Below are 19187 nucleotides of genomic sequence, written 5' to 3'. Positions count from 1 at the left end.
AGCCACACACGCTTGAACAATTTTATTTGCCTCGGCTGGATTGGTGGGAATTTCGGAAAGGAAGCCAGGGGCAGTGGAGATTGCCTCCCCTCGCGTTTTTTTCCCCTCCCCCACGCGGCTGATCTTCACGGGGTGTGTGTGGAACTGTCCCATTCAAGCCTTTGAGCGTATCTATAGCTCCCAGGGGGGTTGGGGGTGGAGGGGGGGAAAACCAAGTTTTCCACTTTGGGGACGGCTACTTTTTTCCTCGGGTTCTTCCTGGAATTGGATTGCCTTTGAATATGCTAAAATGGGGCTGCTGACGGCTGTCCTGCTTTTCGGAGTGGTCCATTTTCAAGTTGATGGTAAGTTTCCCTGGCATTTCTCTGGATTCCTTTCCAGCCTGATTTGCAGGAGACCACGGGAAAAAGAAAAGAAAACGGTGGGATTTTAGGCTGCAAATCCCGCGTGTGGCGTTGGATAGTCTTTGTAAGAACGTCGGAAGGAAATAATAGATAAGGATGTACTTCTAATGCCAAAACAAAAAAAAATGCATATGTGTTAATGGGCGTGCTTCCGGAAATCATTCAAACTTAATGAATGTTAGGTAGGAAAAGTGTGGAGAAGGAGCAACCTGGCTAACCCCGTTTGTAGGTGTCATCGATAGAAATTGATCGTTGCTATTTCTGTCTCGTGGTGAACTTTCAGAATGGAAAGATGACTGATTAGATAGAGTATTGTGCTTTCAGTTCTAGAGGAGGACTTAATAAATTGGGAAGGATGAGATTGTGAGTTTGCTGCCTGTAAGCCCATGCATGCATGGAAATTCAGAAACCATGTGGAATGTGCTGAAAGGTATGAAATAAATACGTCTTAAGCTGAGTAGAAAGTATATAAACTTGGAGGGAAGGATAAAAGTGATTATATATATATATAAATCCTTAAACTGCAGAAGAATATGATAACCAGCTTCCTCCACAGAAAGTAGCTCAGCTTTCAGTCTTCAAAAGACAATGGGGATTTTTGAACAGGTGCTGTAGGTGTCTCCTCTGCTGTAAAGCTAGTGTTCATTGCATGGGGTTTTGTCCTTTGTTCAACTTGCCTAGCATCCTTAAAGTAAACCTAAAATATTCTGATTACTAAATCTATAAGATGTTATGTGGGAACTTAAACAGATTGTATTTACAGTGTTGGAAAGGAGAGAACTGAGTGAAAAGATTGTCTTAAATCGTAACTATATACATATAGATGAGAAGTGGGTGTCGTGGAATAAAATTTTGACAAAAATGGGGATTGGAATGGATTCACACAGACACATACCCACACCCAGTCCCACTGTAGCCTGCAAATTTTAGAATTTATGCATATATCTCACATGATAAGCATTAATACTAAGTATTTATTTGAATAGTCCTGGTAAGAAGGCATGTACTACTGCCAGGTTTAATGCTGCTGCCCTATTTGGCACTAGGCTTTTTTTTAAATATAGAATTGAGTTAATTTTTGTTTTAATTCACAAATCTGAGATGTTTAACATTAGGGACAGATTGTGGCAACAAACTTGGTTCTAGCAGGAAACTGGTGCTAAAAATTTAAGATATCTATATCAACAATAAGGTTCTCTTGTAAACAAAGGATTATATTATATTACCTACAATTATAGTGTGCAGTTATGGACAGTATAAAGTACCTATGTCTCTTTCCCGCCACACCCCATCAACACAGATGGCAGCAAAAAAACTCTTCTAAGAGTGAAGGCTATGCAACTATATATTATGGTTATATAATTGCATACATTTTCCAAAGAAGTATTCCACTTTACATAAGGCACACACTGGAAATATACATAAAATGTGAAAGTATCAAGCCACAAATAAATGTACTTATTAGTCAGTGCTTAAAATTGTAGGTAGCTAGGAAGAATACAATTAAAGTGCTCAGTGGAAGTGACAGAATGAATCACAGGAGCCTGGTGTTACAGAATGTAATTAATGTACCAGGCTGTTTAGAGATATAGGAAACAAATGCAATTAACTAGCTTGCTGGAAGGACATCAGCAGAGCATAATTTATTCAAGTTTTCTTCCATGGAGATCATAACTTGAAGCTCTTTATTTTTTTTTAACAGAAGAGACTAGCATACTCATTGGTCCATGTGGAGAGAAATACCGTAATACAGAGTACAAAAATAAATGCATGTATTTTGAGAAACAGTGATGTTAAGCTCTGTGAATATAGATTTTGACTTTGTTCAGGGTTACAGGTAAAATTAATTTGGTTTTGTTGAGTTAGAAATGTAGACATGGCATTAAAAAGGGTGGCTCAATCTCTATGGTATAATTAATAAGTATTTTATATTTGGCATAAGCTTATTTGTGCAACATCCTAGATCAAAAGGAAATTATTTGCTTTTCTTGCAAGCATGTGTATTAGAGAGAGTGTCAGTAGTATACCAGGTTGAAATCCTGAACAAGTGACTTGGGTATTAATACAATATAACTGATTATGGTGTAGATGTAGAGACCTACAAATCTTCCCAAGAACCTGATAAAAAATCTGCTGGGGGAAAAAAATCATGTGAACTCTTTTTGTTCTAGCAGGTCATTTTAAAAAATTATACTTTTTGGTGTTTCTGCTATCAGCCAAGCAGTTTTCATCTCTCTCCTTGGAAATAAACTCATACACATATAGAAAAAGAGAAATGAAAATGTATGCCCAAGGGAATGGAAAGTACACAGGTAGCACATAAATGGTAAAGAAGTATAGATTATAATCAGTACTGTTCTTTCTGCCTTGCCTCCTTCTTTTCCCTTCCAAGGGCGTATCTCTTCCTTTTCTATGTCCCAGAATTCACCTGACTCTTCTGATTTCTTCTTCATCTTTCCGTTACCAACATTTACTCCTTCAAGCCCTGATAGATGACTCTGCTTAGACAAATCTTAGCCACCAGGGGTCTTTTCTCCAACTAATTTGGAGGCCTTCTGTTGCTCATTTGAATGAGCAACTATGCACAGCAAAGTTCCCAAAGAAATGGCAAGCAGGCAAGGAGCAGTTTACAGGCTGGAATAAAAAGAAACAAACAAAGAAGGATAAGTTGGTGGAGAAATGATCTTCATGGAATAATGTAGAATGTTGTGGGCATCATTGTAGTCCTCTGGGAGACTCAGTGTTCTAGAGCCATGTATCAATCTACTTTTGTGACTGAGTACCTGAAATCATTCTAATCTACCTCAAAGAGCTTTTTGATGGTTTTATTTAGATAGGTGGATGAAAATGCCAAATTTAGTCTAAAATCTGGCTGACTGTGACCAACCAGAATACTTTTAACATCTTCAAACAACATCTGCCTATCCCAGGTCCTTGGGAAATAGTGAATAATCGGATAAAAATGCCAAATCAAGTTTCAATGTTTGACTGACTGTGGAATCAATCATAATATTAATAACAACAATAATAGTATAAAACAGACATGTCAAACACAAGGCCCGGGGGCCGGATCCGGCCCGCGAAGTGGTTTCATGCGGCCCGCGAAGCCATCCTGGAAACAGTGAGGGAACGGCCCCCATTGCCTTGGCCCTGGCCCAGAGACCCTCCTTCTGCCAGAGACCCTCAGATCTGTCCCACTCCTGTCCAGGCCCCCATAGGCACCCTTGATGCGAACGATGTAGAGCTGGCCATGCCCACCCAGTAGGCCATACACACTCTAGCCACGCCCACTCAGTAGGCCACACCCACCCAGGCCACACCCACCCGGCCCCCTGAGGGCAACCGCAATGCTGATGCGGCCCTCAATGAAATTGAGTTTGACACCCCTGGTATAAAACAATGGGGGGGGGCAATAATTAAAGCCAAAAACATTGGTATCTCTCACTGTCTCTGTTCCATACCCAAACATACATATTCTCTCACTTAGAAGATAAACTATTAGTTTTCTGTATCACAGTTGAGATAACAACACGTTAATATAGTTTGGTATAACTTTTGCATACAAAAGTAATAGCTAAAAGTGTTTTAATATACAATTTTTACTTTCTGTGAACATTTAAGAATAGTAGCTTTGAAATAATTTTATAGTGCACTTGGTCACACAAATTCAAATGATAAACTTTCTGCTTCTGAACAGTCGTGAGTTCTTAGAAGTTAAATTACTACAAAACTGAGCAAAATATATGATCTTTTTTCAGCAGGGTTTTGGTGGTATAGCTCAGACTGTTTGCATTCTATTTGTGGATAACTGAAACTGCAACCATCCAATTTTCTATACTGCTATGAGTATAATGGTAAAAATTGAAAAGAGCGTGTGCCATGCCATACAGTTAATGTCATGTTTGAAACATTATTATTTTGACTAGAACATGTGTACACTGAAGAAAAGCATATTTGATGCTCTAAAAATAAGTATATTTAGTTTTGTAAAATATAACTTTTTATTTGAATCTAAAATGATGCTGTCCCATGTACAAGGTGGTATTTGTGCTTGTGCATTATGATAGATCAATGCAGTATATTTGAAAGAGGAACAAAATGAATATGTAAACAGTGTTTTAACTTTTTTGAAAGATGTATGAAACAAAATTTGTAAGCAATTTAAATATTTAGAAATTTTACAAGACCGCTCCATATTTAAATATGGATCCACAAAATATGGTTTTCTCCAATTTAAATTTATTTGGATTATTTTTTTCTTTAACAAAAAAATCTGCTTCCTGTTTACAAATTAATTCTTTTTCCTATACCTGTATCAACATGTTGGTACTATGTTGCTTGAGTTCTGAAATCTTATCTGTATGTACAGTGGTGCCTAGCAGTTTGTGAACAGTTTTATATTTTCAATATTTATACACAGATTTGTATTCACATCTGTGTGGCAGAGTTATGTGAACTTTTGTTTTCAGTAACTGGTGTGCTGTCTCCCTTGGGCAGCAACTAAACATTTCCAATAACTGTCGATTCACCCCTGTATGTTGGATCAGGTCTTTCCACAACATTTCTAAATGTCACAACTTTGACTTGGCCATTCCAAATATTAACTTTCTTCTGCTTTAAACATTTCCTGTGTTTTAGGTCGTTACATGACCTACTTACTGTTTTAACTTCAGTTCATAGACAGTAAACCTGACATTTTCCTGTAGAATTAATTCCCTGGTACAATTCAGAATTTGTACTTCAGCATGATAGCATCCTGTTTTCATTCAGATACAGTAAAGGACGGTCAAATCTCCTATTGCCACCACCATGATTTATAGAAGGGATAAGGTTCTTACCTTGTAATGCAGTATTTGTTTTTACCAAGCATAGCACTTTTCATTCGAGCCCAAATGGTCTATTTTGGTCTTATCTGTCCACAGAACAATTCTTCCAAATACTTTGGGCTTATCCATGTGATTGATCTTCTCCATCTACAGACAGGCAGCAATGTTCCTTTTGGAGAGTAGGGGCTTTCTCCTTGCATCTTGCCATGCACACCATTGCTTTTCAATGTTCCCTTGATAGTAATCTGATAAAAACTGAAATTCGCCAATGCAACTAATTATCCTGGGATTCCTTGAGACTTCCCAGAGTATTATGTGCCTTGCTCTTGAAATACGTTTCTAACCTTTTCCAACCTGGTAAGTGTCTGTTTTTGGGAGGTCCTGTGAAATATCCTTTTTTTTCTTTTTAGCCATGACACACTTCCATATTCTTGTGTTGTGAAAATCAAACTTTGATAATGAATACCCAGAATTTTGATCTTTGAATAAGGCAGGACCTCCCACACTCGCATTTGATTATCTTCCCATTGACTGGAAAACCCAGCTATAATTTCCCCTTCAAATTAGCTGGTAATCCTAGTAGTTCACATACTTTTGCTAAACACAAATATGTAGCTTTGGATAACCTGCAATTAGTGCAGGTTCGCATCCCACCAGGCTCAAGGTTGACTCAGCCTTCCATCCTTCTGAGGTAGGTAAAATGAGGACCCAGATTGTTGGGGGCAATAAGCTGACTTTTTAATAATACCACTTGGGGGGTGGTGGTGAAAGCCCTAATAAGCAGGCATATACATAGAATGAAGGCTATTGCTAAGCACATTGATTTGTGCTTAGATTGTAAGCCGCCCTGAGTCTTCGGAGAAGGGCCGGATATAAATAGGATTAAAAAAATTCCTCAATAAATGAATGAACAAATATAATGTTTCTGACTCATTTGATGAATGGGTTCTCTTTATCTAATTTTAGGACATGTGTGGACAACATCATTTAAGATAATCTTTATGCAGAAATATTGAAAACAAGGATTGGCAAATTTTTAAATATCACTATTTTTTGTTATTGAAAGTACTGTTCTAAAGCTTGTATAATTAGATTAGGACTAAATAATTAATTTGAGGATGTGACATATTTAACCTTTTAACATTTAAAACATTATGTATTTTCTGTACACATCCCTCCCCTTGTTTTTATTTTCACATGTTGACTGCTATGATGGTAGAAGAGGTATTTAAAATAAAACAAAAATATTATTAACTGGCCTCATTAAATCATTATCTATCTATGCTCTAACTCAATTTGGGAGTAGTCTATTCTGGTTCACTTCCAGTTCTTAATTTAAAAAGCAGGACTCTGACTAAGGTTTCTTCCTGTTTCATTAAAAAAGTAAATAACTAGAGCTGTGCATATATTTCCTTGATTTTTTTAAAAACTGCAAATAGTTGAATCCTACCTTCAGAGTGCAATCTTTCCTTAATGTACTCTGTAAGAATGCAGCTAGCTCCCTATTTTGAAGGTTTCTAAAAATATTTCTTTCTTTTAAGCTGCCATTCTATGAACATGGGCCCAGGCTTGAATTTGATTGTTCTTTCTATCATACAGTTATATGGATTTTGCATTTCCAAATTCCCCCAAAAAAGATGGGGGAAAGGGAGAACTAGAATACCAAACTGTTATAGTGATTCTCTTAAGATTATTCATTTTGGTGACAGCAATTTTAGTATCTCCCAAATTGAAACACAGACTTTTTTCCTTTAGCTGAATTAATGTGCTAACAATCTATCCTTGAGCTGGCAGAAAACAGCACCAGCATAAAATTAGTTGTGCTCATTGCCAATCCCTGTTCTGTCTCTGTTAAGGAATTTGTTGTGCAGAGGTCTCCTTGTGCTACCAAAGAGTTGCACAGACAAGGAAGAGTACTGAGAGCAGCAAGAGTCACACAAGAATACACTGAGTTGTAAAAGCAAAAAGTAGTTTACTTTTGAGGTGGTGTAAGAACAAAAATGCACAGTCAAAAATAAACAGTCCAGGTCATAAACAATAGCAACAGTCCAAGGAGTAATCCAAACTACAAAGTCTTCTTACCGGTCCAGAGGTCAATACACAGTTCAGGTTTACAACAGTAGTAAACCAACAGCAGAGCAAAAACAGTAATAGTAGAGATCAGTGAATTCAGAGAGAGAGAGAAGCTACGTTCCTAGCTTCCTCTTATGGCCATGAGAACACTTACACACCCATTGGCCAATTAACTTCTTAAAGTCATAACATTATGGTTAATATATTTTCAACCCAACATTGTAGGCTAACACCATATGCCTAACATTCTCCCCTTTGGGTCGAATAATATATAACTCTTACAATCTTATGCACATTCTTTCACAATTAGCATTGTGTTTCACAGCACTTTGTACCTTTGTAAAATGGTCTGCAATATTTACATCAGATGAACAATACTCTAGCTGTATTAATTTATCTTTGACACATTGTCTGACATTTGTGTTTGTGCAAATTGTCTCCTGCCATCAGGAGGAACATCAAGCTTCATTCATACTCTACTGGCATGAATAGGATGGGTGTGACTACAGACTCCTGGCTCAGGAATTCTGGGAGTTGAAGTCCATGAGTCATAAAAGAGCCAAGATTGCCTACCCCTGCCATAGACCAATATCATCTACAAGTTATTTACAGTTGTACTGATACAGTCTACTGGCTGAAAGACTGAAACTAATTTTGCAAGAATTTATTCTTTTTTAAATACTCCTTTATTTATTCAAGTAGATACACTGTTGATTCTGCATCTGAATTCTTACTACCTGAAACCGAGACTGAAGTCAAGCAAATGACTTAAGATTCTGTAATGAATGGTAAATTTTGTGAGATTCAAATCATCCTAGTGGTCTCCCAATTATTACTTGGCACTATGTGAGTTGTGTAGAATTGCTAAAATTTATAAGTTCTTGTAGTCATTTCAGACCTCAATAGAATGTTCTGCACTTAAAAATGGTAGCAGTGCTGAAAATCTTGCTTCATGGCCAGCAACTTTTGTTAAAGATGTAATTGTGTAAATCTTAGAAGGAGCTAAAGGAATTATTACAGGAGAATTTTCGCTTCAACTCTGCGAGTGGATTATAAAAATTCAAAAAGGGAGGGCAGGACTGAGAAGTGCTAAAGCCTTGGAATGCCATTTAAATAAACCACTTTTTGGGTAAGGCAAGTAAAGAGTATGATTAGTACATTGAAATTAGGAACAAATCTACTGTAAAAATTGTCGGAGTCCAGAAAATATCCTCTGTCTTTTAAAGTGTAGAGGATATCCACAACAGATTGATTTGAGGTGAAGTAGAATTATCTGAATTACTTTTGAAATTCCTTTTGATGCAGTATCTGAAATAGCCAACATGGGCATATTTTTTCTCATTTACAGTTGAGGTTGCAATCTGTAAATCATTAAATACTGTATAGTTTATAAATTATATAAGGACTGAATAAATGACATCAATCTGAAGGGTATTGTTGCATATTTAAATTTCCTATGATGAGAATCAAAGGGAGTTAAATATTCATGACCTCTTTGTGTGCAAATAAACCTTTTCCCCCCCGCAACTCAAAGCCCAACTTGGTAAAAAGTCTATAGCTGTCTAAGAATCCAGAAAAGAGGGAAAGATGATAGTGCTCTTTAATGGTTACATCGCTGAGGAACTGGTAATTATGAACTATATGTTGGAGAATAAATAGGATAAATGATGGGAAGGAGGAAGCAGGCAAATAAAGCCTTTTCTTAAGTGCTTATTTATTAATTCCTTCACAGAAGTTCCATATTTGACATAGTACTGTGATGTTTGGGAGTCAATGCTTATAAAATTGATTGATTGTGCAGTTCAGCACTAATGGAGGAAGTGTTTGTGCTTATCCATTTCCACATATCAACATGCTTGGCAGGCAAGGTAGGAAGTTGTACTTACTGAGGAGTTGATGAATAGCTATGAGGCCTGCATTCTGAAGTAATCGTTTCTTAGATCCAACAAATATGTGATTTGGAAATCTGTAACCAATTCATTCCACAAAGAATCAGAAAATGTGATATGAAAGCTGAATAAATAATAATTGCTAATTGTGAGTGGTAGAGGATTAGTATGCTTTGTGATAGATGCTGATCATAAAAGCTAACCATACCTAGTCCGTAGTTAGTTAGGCGGATAGATTCAGAACTATTAAGTCAGATTTTTGGACAATGTCCTTTTCTCACAATGTAGCACTGTTGGAGCTTCAGACGGAGTTCTAGTAGAGCACTCACAATTGAAATGGCTAGGTTCTTAATAATATAAAGAATTTTTTACATCAGTGCAACTTTTCCTGAGTAGTTAATAGAACTCTGCTAGTTGTGTCAGTTATTTGGTTTGAATTTCAAACACACTATCTTTGCTGGAAGGTGGAACTCAATTAGAGCAGTGGCTACTTTCCATCTTAGATTTACTCCACTATAACGCCATATGGAGTTATTCTATTACTGCCAGTACTGCCCAAATATTATTGCAGAGATAGTTTCTGGATTGCTTGGAATGATGAGTTTTTCTAGCATTTCATCTGCTATTCGCTCCTTAAATTAAGCTGCTTTCATTCCTTCCTGTATCTTGAACTAACCTCTGAAAGTTGAAAAATAATATTGTATTGTCAGTCCTTCCAGGTAAAGCCAGACAGGAAAAATGATTTGCCATTTATATTATATAAAACAACATTTTTTTAACCCTTAAAACAAAATGTAATTAAAGATAGCCGTAAAGAACTAGAACATTGGATAGGATATTTGAATCTGGTTTTAACTTGCTTATAATTTAAAATTATTAATTGCTACTTCTTTGAAGCAGTGACAAACATGTTAGCACTTGTATGTTTCATCAGGTGCTTCAAAACAAAGGACTCTCAAAGGAATAGTATTATGGTTCAAAGTGATTCAGTTACTTCAGTGTTGGATTTCCCCCCCCTCTGTGGTAGTATTGCTAATAAAGACAGCTTTCTTGTTGCTTTTGTAGGTATTTGTAGGTTAAATTTATTTTTGATAACTGGAAAATAATCTAGAATAAGAATGGAATATTGTATGTCTGCTAAAAAGTCATTTTGTTGCTGTAACTAAATGTTGACTAAAAGTTTTGGCTGTTTATTTTTATTTATTTTTTTAAAAAAATCAATCATTGTCTGGAATCAAATGCAGGAGAACATGATCTGCCTTTGTATGATCGTAAATTCTTCTGTTCCCTTTTTAGTAAATGACATGTCTTTTTTTCCATGTGATATTGGTTGCTAAGAGAAGTGCAGTGGTCTGGCTTCATAATCAGTAATAAAATCAAAGAGCATATTGGGGTGAAAAGGGAAACAGCACAGTATGAGTCATGAATCACAAGTTGTCTACACTATGTCTATTTTGTTCTAACTTTTTCTTTCCAAAACTTTTGTTTTACTGAAGTGCTCCTTTTCATCATCTTCTCCAAGCCATTCAACAGAAAAAGAGTAAAACTAAGCTGTTGTTAGTCCACTCAGAGAAACAACAACAAAAGTGTTGAGAGTTATTCATTGGCTACATTAGTGACAATGTGCAATATAAAGAATAGCTTTAGTCAAGTGCCTTTAAAACAGAATGATTAATACATTGCTTTTACCAAGGAGAAACAAATAGTAGAAAGGTCTGAGTTTGCCAATGTTCTGTTTTGATTCAGGCCCCAAATAACACCATAACAATTGTGAATTTAAATTGATTGTTAAAGAAAATAATATTCTTTGAATGGTTTCCTTTTTTTTAGTTGGCAAAGCTTTTTATTCAAAGTTTATAAAATAAAAATATTCACAAAAATGATGAAATTGGTTAGGCTTTTTTAGTAATATCAAACAAAATGGGGAAAAAGTTTGTGTAGTGTGTTTAATATTCATTCCATCATAGTGAAGTACAATTTTTTTATCATATGCTTCCTTGTTTTTTATACTGCGGCCACAACAGTTGTGTAATGTTAAATCATTCTATTTATTTCTAGGATGAACCTTTGTATTATTATTGTTTGTGGCATCAAATATCTTTGGAGAAAAAAAGCCACATGATTTAGACTAGTGTATTGTAAGCCCCTTTTCCCCCTACAGTAATGTGCTAGGGCCCAAAGCCAGTATGAGTTAAAGAAATAATCAAGCATAAAATTGTTAAGTTTGGAGAAATGAGATCCTGCTTTGATTCAAACAACAACCATTGAGCTAAATAGCTGTTTAAAAAAAGTGCAAAACTCTCTCACTCCTTTATAATTGAGATATCTACACATCTACCTTGTGTGACTGCTTTATTATGCAACATCTTAATTAAACAGAGTAAGGTCCGATGTAAGAATGAGTAAAACAACTTCCTCCGGAGTTATTCTTTCTTATTTGACATGTGTTATTAATATATAGAAGCAGGGAGGCCAGAAGGGAAGACCTTCAACTGATGTTGCTTTTTAGCAGTTTGACAGTATATCATTTCACTACTGGCAACTTTCCTGTTTTTTAATGGATTGATTAACAATTTTCAAATGAGAGACTGATGGCCAGAGAGAATGCTGTTTGGAGGGGTAGCTTGAGACAAAGAGCAAATGAAAGCTATCTAGCTTACAGAAAAACTATCTGCTTCTTGGGCGGAATCTTTACTTCTGGTCAGACTGTCTTGTTGAGGAGTTGGGATATCTTCTCAGAAAAGTGGCATAATTATTCCTCGTAGCTTGGAAAAGTCATTCCTAAATGGTATGTATCAATGTTTTTCTTTTCTTTTTTATTCCATTTTTAAATCTTTTAAGAATTAATAGTCAATTCTCAATGCTGTGATGGCTGTTGGATTTGAAAGCTATCATTAAATCTATCCTCGCTTGCACAAGTCTCTGCATTTCTCCTAAGATTCTAGGGTTTGCTCATAGATCGTTGGTATCCCCTGTGATTTTTATATAGCATTCTATGTAGCATAAGCCTCTACGAGATGTTGAACTGTCAATGAAGACCCTGTGTAATTTGAAGACTGTACTGAAGCAAAAGAAAAATGATTGGGTTACTCTTGCAGATTATCTAATTCTAGAAGTGGCTATATCTGCATCATTATCCATGACCTGGGTGAAAATGGTAAGGAAAATCAGGTGAGAACTAAGATCCAGGTGAAATAATAGCATGAGTGGTCACTATCTGGCCATAGTTCAACTTTAAATGAAAATACTAGATGGGAAAGGTTGTGTGAGGTTAGGACATAATTGATTTTACTGGATCCTTGGATCCCACCAGTAGGTAAGCTCACCATTAAGGTCACCATCTGCTGTTGCATTAGTAAACAATGCCTAAGTCCTTTGGCAATACATAATAGATATCAGCCTGCTGTGTGATACCCTGATACTTAGAGTGGTGCAATTGACCTCTAGGATGGCTCCTGTGGGGAAAAATATGGTTATTAAAATAAGAGAGCCTTACTGTTATTGCCAAGTCTGGTATCAACATTATCTGTTAGTATATGACCCAGGTTCCCAAGTGGGTTGAGAAAGATATTTTCCCAGTAATATGAACTGGTATTTGCTAAAGAAAGCAACCTATAAAGGAAAAAAGACATTTATAATTCATTGTTGCATTTGGATAAATTCAGTCTAGAAACTAATGCCATGTGTTCTCTTGTAACAAGATAAATACATATTTATGAATTAAGTCCCAAAAGTAGGAATCATCTTATCTGACCTTTCAACTAGCAATGTTCTAACATGGGTGTCAAACTGCTGGCCCGTGGGCCGGATGCATCATTCGGAAGCCACGCCCTCCCATTGCCGGCAATGGCAAAACCGTCCTGATACTTTGCACGATGTCACGTGATGTCGCAAGTTTGACATGTCTGTTCTAACATATCAGGAGAGTTTCTCTTTGTCCATTAGTCAGTGAGTCCAAAGATTGATTGCAAAATTGGGGCTCCAGTTCTGTTGAAGAAGATTCTACTTGGTAGGAGTTGAATATTTTGTCAAATGGGCAGTATAATGCACTTTTTGTGGACTTTGGGGCTGGTGAGATGTCCTTGTTGGTGATATTACATAAAATTTAAGGGCTTTTGAGAACTGTTGGTGAACAGAAAAAAATGGTAAGTCCCAGTTTGTTAACGTATCCAGTGATAATACAAGGCAATGGAAGTGAATTAATTGGAAGATTTCAGGTGGTGAATATTTACCATAAACTCCTCAGAAAAATCAGATTGAAAGCTGTTACTGGTGTCGGTTTTTTATGGAGTTGGATGTCATGGCTAGAGAGAATGCATCACCTTAGAAAGAAAATGAAAATAGCCATGGGGTTATCAAGAGCTAAAGCTGCAATGCAGCAGTGGATATTTGACATAGTTTGTATGTATTTGAGGAGTCTTTGCTTTCTAAAGACTAGACACAATTGTCATAGGCAGGTGGAACACCAGATTGGATGTTTGTGAGAAAAGTTGTGAGGAAATGTATGAATGCCTGACAGATATAGGGTTTAAGAAGCATTTCTGCCTGATTGTAGCTGCTTTTCCAAAATGCAGACAACAACCTCAATTTCACTGTCTCACAATGTCATACGCTGTTTTTGCATGTATGCTTCCCATAGTTATATATTCATTTTTGAATGAATGAATGAATGAATGAATACATAAATGCTCAGTCTCCAGGTGCAACAGGATGAATTATACAGCCAATTCTAACAGGCTATAAAAAGGAAACCAAGGAAACACCAGCAAATTACGTCTTCTATATTACCATTACCTTCTGTAGAGATTTTTTTTTCTTGGTCTACTTAATGTCTTGTTCTCTAAGTCTAAGATACTAGAAGGAAAGTATAACAATAACTCAGAGTATCTGTAACCTTGAGAAACATGAGAATCTATCCATTTGGTATATTTTCTACAGCATTATATACTGCTCAAAAAAATAAAGGGAATAGAAGATAAGACATCCTACTATTAAATACAGTACATTGTGTTGTTTAAGTGTTGTTCCCTTTATTTTTTTGATATATATATATATATATATATATATATATATATATATATATATATATATACATATATATATACATATATATACATATACATACATACATATACATACACATACATACATACATACATACATACATATTTATACCCCGCCCTTCTCCGAAGACTCAGGGAGGCTTACAATCTAAAGCACAAATCAATGTGCTTAGCAATATCCTTCATTCTATGTATATGCCTGCTTATTAGGGCTTTCGCCCCCCCCCCCCAGTGGCATTATTACAAAGTCAGCTTATTTCCCCCAACAATCTGGGTCCTCATATATTTCCTACATAACTCCATTGGCTTATAAGTTTCACCAGTTTTGATGATAGACTAGATATTTTTATTTATCTTTTTATTGTGACCTTGAAATTGACATATTTTTATTGTGGCCTTGAAATATATTTCCAGGAAAGTTGCCAAATTTTGTTCATTAGCATTATATATGTATGTATACGTATGTATATGTATATGTATGTATATATGTGTGAGTGTGTGTGTGTAATATATATTTCTGACTAGTTATTTTCCACAAGTACAGGGCCTGCTTTTTTTCCAGATCTAGTATTGATCCATTATTGCAACAGGAATTGACTGATTCACTTGTCACCCAAGGTTAACATTATGGCCCAGAGTCATCCAGTTGGCTTTCATGCCCATTACTAGGCCAAACTGACTCTCATATTTGTGTGTGTGTGTGTGTGTGTGTGTGTGTGTGTGTGTGTATGTAAATTTTTTGGCTTGCTAACAAAGAATAAAGGGAGACCGATATGATCATTTCAAACTTATTTGTTCTCATCAGTCTGCCATACCCTTCTGAGATTCGAACCTGGGCCGACTGCGTCTTAAGCAGTTGTTTTAACCCCTAGGCCACAGGCTCTCTCTCTCTGTTAGCTGAGAAGCAAGGAAGATATGTGTTAAATGTTTGTTAAGCATTCAGAATACACTTGCTTAGTCCCAGACACAGGACAAATCTTATTTCCTGTTTCAGCCTAGCCCAAGGCCATCTACAGGCAGTAGCCACAGCAGTGGCAGCTCATATTTGTGTGAATTTTTTGCCTTGCTAACAAAGAATAAAGGGAGACCGATATGATCATTTCAAACTTATTTGTTCTCATCGGTCTCCCTTTATTCTTTGTTAGCAAGTCAAAAAGTTCACACAAATATGAGCTGCCACTGCTGTGGCTACTGCCTGTAGATGCTTGGGCTAGGCTGAAACAGGAAATAAGATTTGTCCCGTGTCTGGGACTAAGCAAGTGTATTCTGAATGCTTAACAAACATATATATATATATATATATATATATATATATATATATATATATATATATATATATATATATATATATATATATATATACATACACATACACATACACACATATACATACACATATACATACACATATACATACACACACACACACTCACATGCACATAGACAGATACAATCAGTAATAGATTTATATTTCAATAACTTTATATTTCAATAATATATTCATAAATTAGTTCACTATTTTACCAATTACCGTATTTTCCGGCGTATAAAACAACTGGGCGTATAAGACGACTGGGCGTATAAGACAACCCCCTACATTTCCTGTTAAATTATAGGGTTTGGGCTATACTCGCCATATAAGACTACCCCTCTTCTAACGCACACCAAATAAAAATTAAAAAACATCAGATTTGATTTTAATATGGTAATTTTAATTCAAATGCTTATGACATGCAAGTGCTTAGTAGGAAAACTGTTACTTATAAACATAAGGCTGTTTGTCATCAAACATGTAAACATAAAACAGTGCAAGTGGATTAAATAATAATAATAATAATAATAATAATAATAATAATAATAATAATAATAATAATAATAATAATAATAATAATAATAATATAGAAGAAGAAGAAGTAGTAGTAGTTGGAAGGGACCTTGGAGGTCATCTAGTCCAACCCCCTGCTAAGGCAGGAAACCCTATACCATTTCAGACAAATGGCTGTCCAGTCTCTTCTTAAAAACTTCCAGTGTTGGAGCATTCACCACTTCTGGAGGCAGGTTGTTCCACTGGTTTATTGTTCTAACTGTCAGGAAGTTTCTCCTTAGTTCTAGGTTGCTTCTCTCCTTGACTAGTTTCCATCCATTGCTTCTTGTCCTGCTTTCAGGTGCTTTGGAGAATAGCTTGGCTCCCTCTGCTTTGTGGCAGCCCCTGAGATATTGGATCACTGCTATCATGTCACCCCTCACCCTTCTCTTTGTTAAGCTACACATACCCAATTCCAGCAACCGTTCCCTATTTTCCTAATTCACTTTTTCACTTTTCCTAATCCACTCTAAAGCTTTCACTGCGCAGAGCCTTAAGTAACACCAGCTGCCTGCAATTAGTGCAGGTTCGCATCCCACCAGGCTCAAGGTTGACTCAGCTTTCCATCCTTCCAAGGTAGGTAAAATGAGGACCCAGATTGTTGGGGGCAATAAGCTGACTTTGTAATAATGCTACTTGGGGGGTGGGTGAAAGCCCCAATAAACAGGCATATACACAGAATGAAGGCTATTGCTAAGCACATTGATTTGTGCTTTAAATTGTAAGCCACCCTGAGTCTTCGGAGAAGGGCAGGATATAAATGGGATTTTTTTTAAAAAAAAAGACCAAATGGGAGATCCGCTCCAGGTTTTCCAGCCAGCCCACCCAGTTCCTGAGTCAAATGTGTCCTTAGAGCTAAGCCGCTGCTCTGGCTGCTGCCTTCCCCACCTGCCTTTCAAGTTGGGATATACTACAGCTGCTCTTCAACTTTAGAAGGAAAGACGCCCAGACCCCAGCCTGTAAAAAATCACAGACTGCAGCTTCTTCTCCAGTTGGTCCCGCTTTCCCTGCGCAGACTAAATGGGAGATCCGCTCCAGGTTTTCCAGCCAGCCCTGTCCCTAAATTTTCAGCACCCGGCGTATAAGACGACCTCTGACTTTTGAGAAGATTTTCATGGGTTAAAAAGTAGTCTTATACGCCGGAAACTACGGTACTTTTAAGATTTTTCTAATATTTTTATCTTTTGAATTTATAGTGTTTAATAGTCTGAACATTTGTACTAATTTCACCTAAAAATGTTTATGTACTTAATGAGTCTTATAATCTCTTAATAAAAGTAATTTAAAGTACTGGTTAATCACTGTAGTAAAGATACTGTTATTATTTTTCAAGAAATAATTTATAGAGTGAAGCAATGATTTTATACTATTGTGCTTAGCCCTTCTATTTTTGTTAGTTTCAGAGAAAAATTTATATAATCTAGAAAATGATAATTAAAATTACAATAACAAACAATTTTTAATTGTTTATTCAAATTAAGTAATAACAATTGTTATATAATTCTAAACTGAAGCAACATAAAGCCATTAGATGAAGGTAGATGAAATAGTTCGTAGTTTGTTAAATTACTGCAGTTATTTTTCCCCCCCAGAAAATTCTTTGTACAGCAATTCTTGACTATGTAGTCACACAAACAATTGAACACTGTATATGTTGGTCATTATTTTATTTTAGTTGTGAAAGATTTTGAAGAATTTATTATATTATCATGGCTGGAAGAGGTTAATTTAGTTCCCTTTTCTGTTCTTCTAGTTGAATTGTTGCAATTGCTATCTTTCATTACTGATTTGTGTATTGTCACTGTACTAATTATTCAGAGATTTTGTGAATACATGTAAAACAAGTATTAGCAAAATTTGGCCACAAAAATATTCAGCAGTGAGTAATGATAATGTAATTAATTGTGTGTTGCGAAAGGAACTGGAGAACTTTATCTTGTTGTAATTTTTTTTAAAGATAGGGATCTTTTAAGTTTCATAGTTCCATGAAGCCTACTGGGGCTTAACATATGTGTTTCCTTTAGCTTCCTACTGAAAATTGGCAAGAAATTGCAGAACTGTTATTTAGTGGTGCAATCCTGGGTTTTGAAGGCCAGCTATGACCCTCCCTGGTTAAATGCTTCCACATGTTTGACTTGTGTTGATTATGACCAGATGATGCCAGGAGCCATCTCTTGTTCACTGTGAAATAGCAGAGTGCATACTGCATTTATGAAGTGGGTATACACATCACACACACACATACACAGTTGCAAGTACATACATCAGTTGCAAGTAAAATAAGAGAATGAGGTAAAATATCAATAAAAGAGACTCACCAACTTCACACATCTATATTTGGCTGCTGACACCAAAGATAGACTTTTGCATATTGATGAAAATTCAGTTTTTTGGTGGGAGGAATTCTGCATAAAGGGACCTTGTGAACTTGGGCTCCTCACAAGGGAAAGCAAACGTTCTATCAGCTCCTCACTACAGTGCCTTCAAATAATCAGAGATGTGACTACAGATGAGGACAAAATCAAGATCTCGTTTCATGTCACAGCCCTTTTCACCTTCATAGACCCAGAATTGGTGAAACAATCTATGACTACATTGCTTCACAGCAAAAAGGTTAAGGTTAACCTGTCCAGTCGTGTCCGACCCTAGGCATGGTGCTTATCTCCATTTCTTAGCTGAGGGAGTCAGCGTTGTCCAAAGACATTTTCCATGTTCATATGGCCAGCATGACTATACGCCGAGGTGCATGGAACGCTGATACTTTCCCACCAAAGTTGTATCTATTAATCTTTTTGGATTTGCATGCTTTCAAACTGCTAGGTGGGCAGGACACCCAACTTAACTAAATACCTGAAGATCGAAATACCCAGAATCATGGACCTCATAAACCCCTGCCTAATTACACACTTTGAAATTGATGGAGAAATTTATCAATTTGCAGGATCACCTCTTTCAGGACTTATAACGAAGGTCATAATGTAACGTCTGGAAGTGATATCACTTCCATAAATATGACCCAAAATATGGATCTGATATGTAGAGATACGATAATAAAAATGGGCCAATTA

General features: G+C 36.3%; 1 protein-coding gene across 1 annotated transcript in view; it reads left to right on the top strand.

The window, feature by feature from the left end:
- Positions 1-289: 289 nt before the first annotated feature.
- ROBO2 (roundabout guidance receptor 2) overlaps positions 290-19187 on the top strand; it is a gene marked incomplete at both ends in the record, with an annotated part of 410756 nt that continues 391858 nt past the window's right edge. Inside the window, one exon of the mRNA XM_081326352.1 lies at positions 290-344. Coding sequence (XP_081182478.1) covers positions 290-344 — 55 coding nt within the window. The remainder of the gene's footprint in view (positions 345-19187) is intronic.

Source organism: Vipera berus (genome assembly GCF_964194415.1).
Source record: "Vipera berus genome assembly, chromosome: 4".
Taxonomy (NCBI): domain Eukaryota; kingdom Metazoa; phylum Chordata; class Lepidosauria; order Squamata; family Viperidae; genus Vipera; species Vipera berus.
The sequence above is the reverse complement of the archived record's forward strand: the minus strand, read 5'-3'. Positions and strand labels throughout refer to the sequence as shown.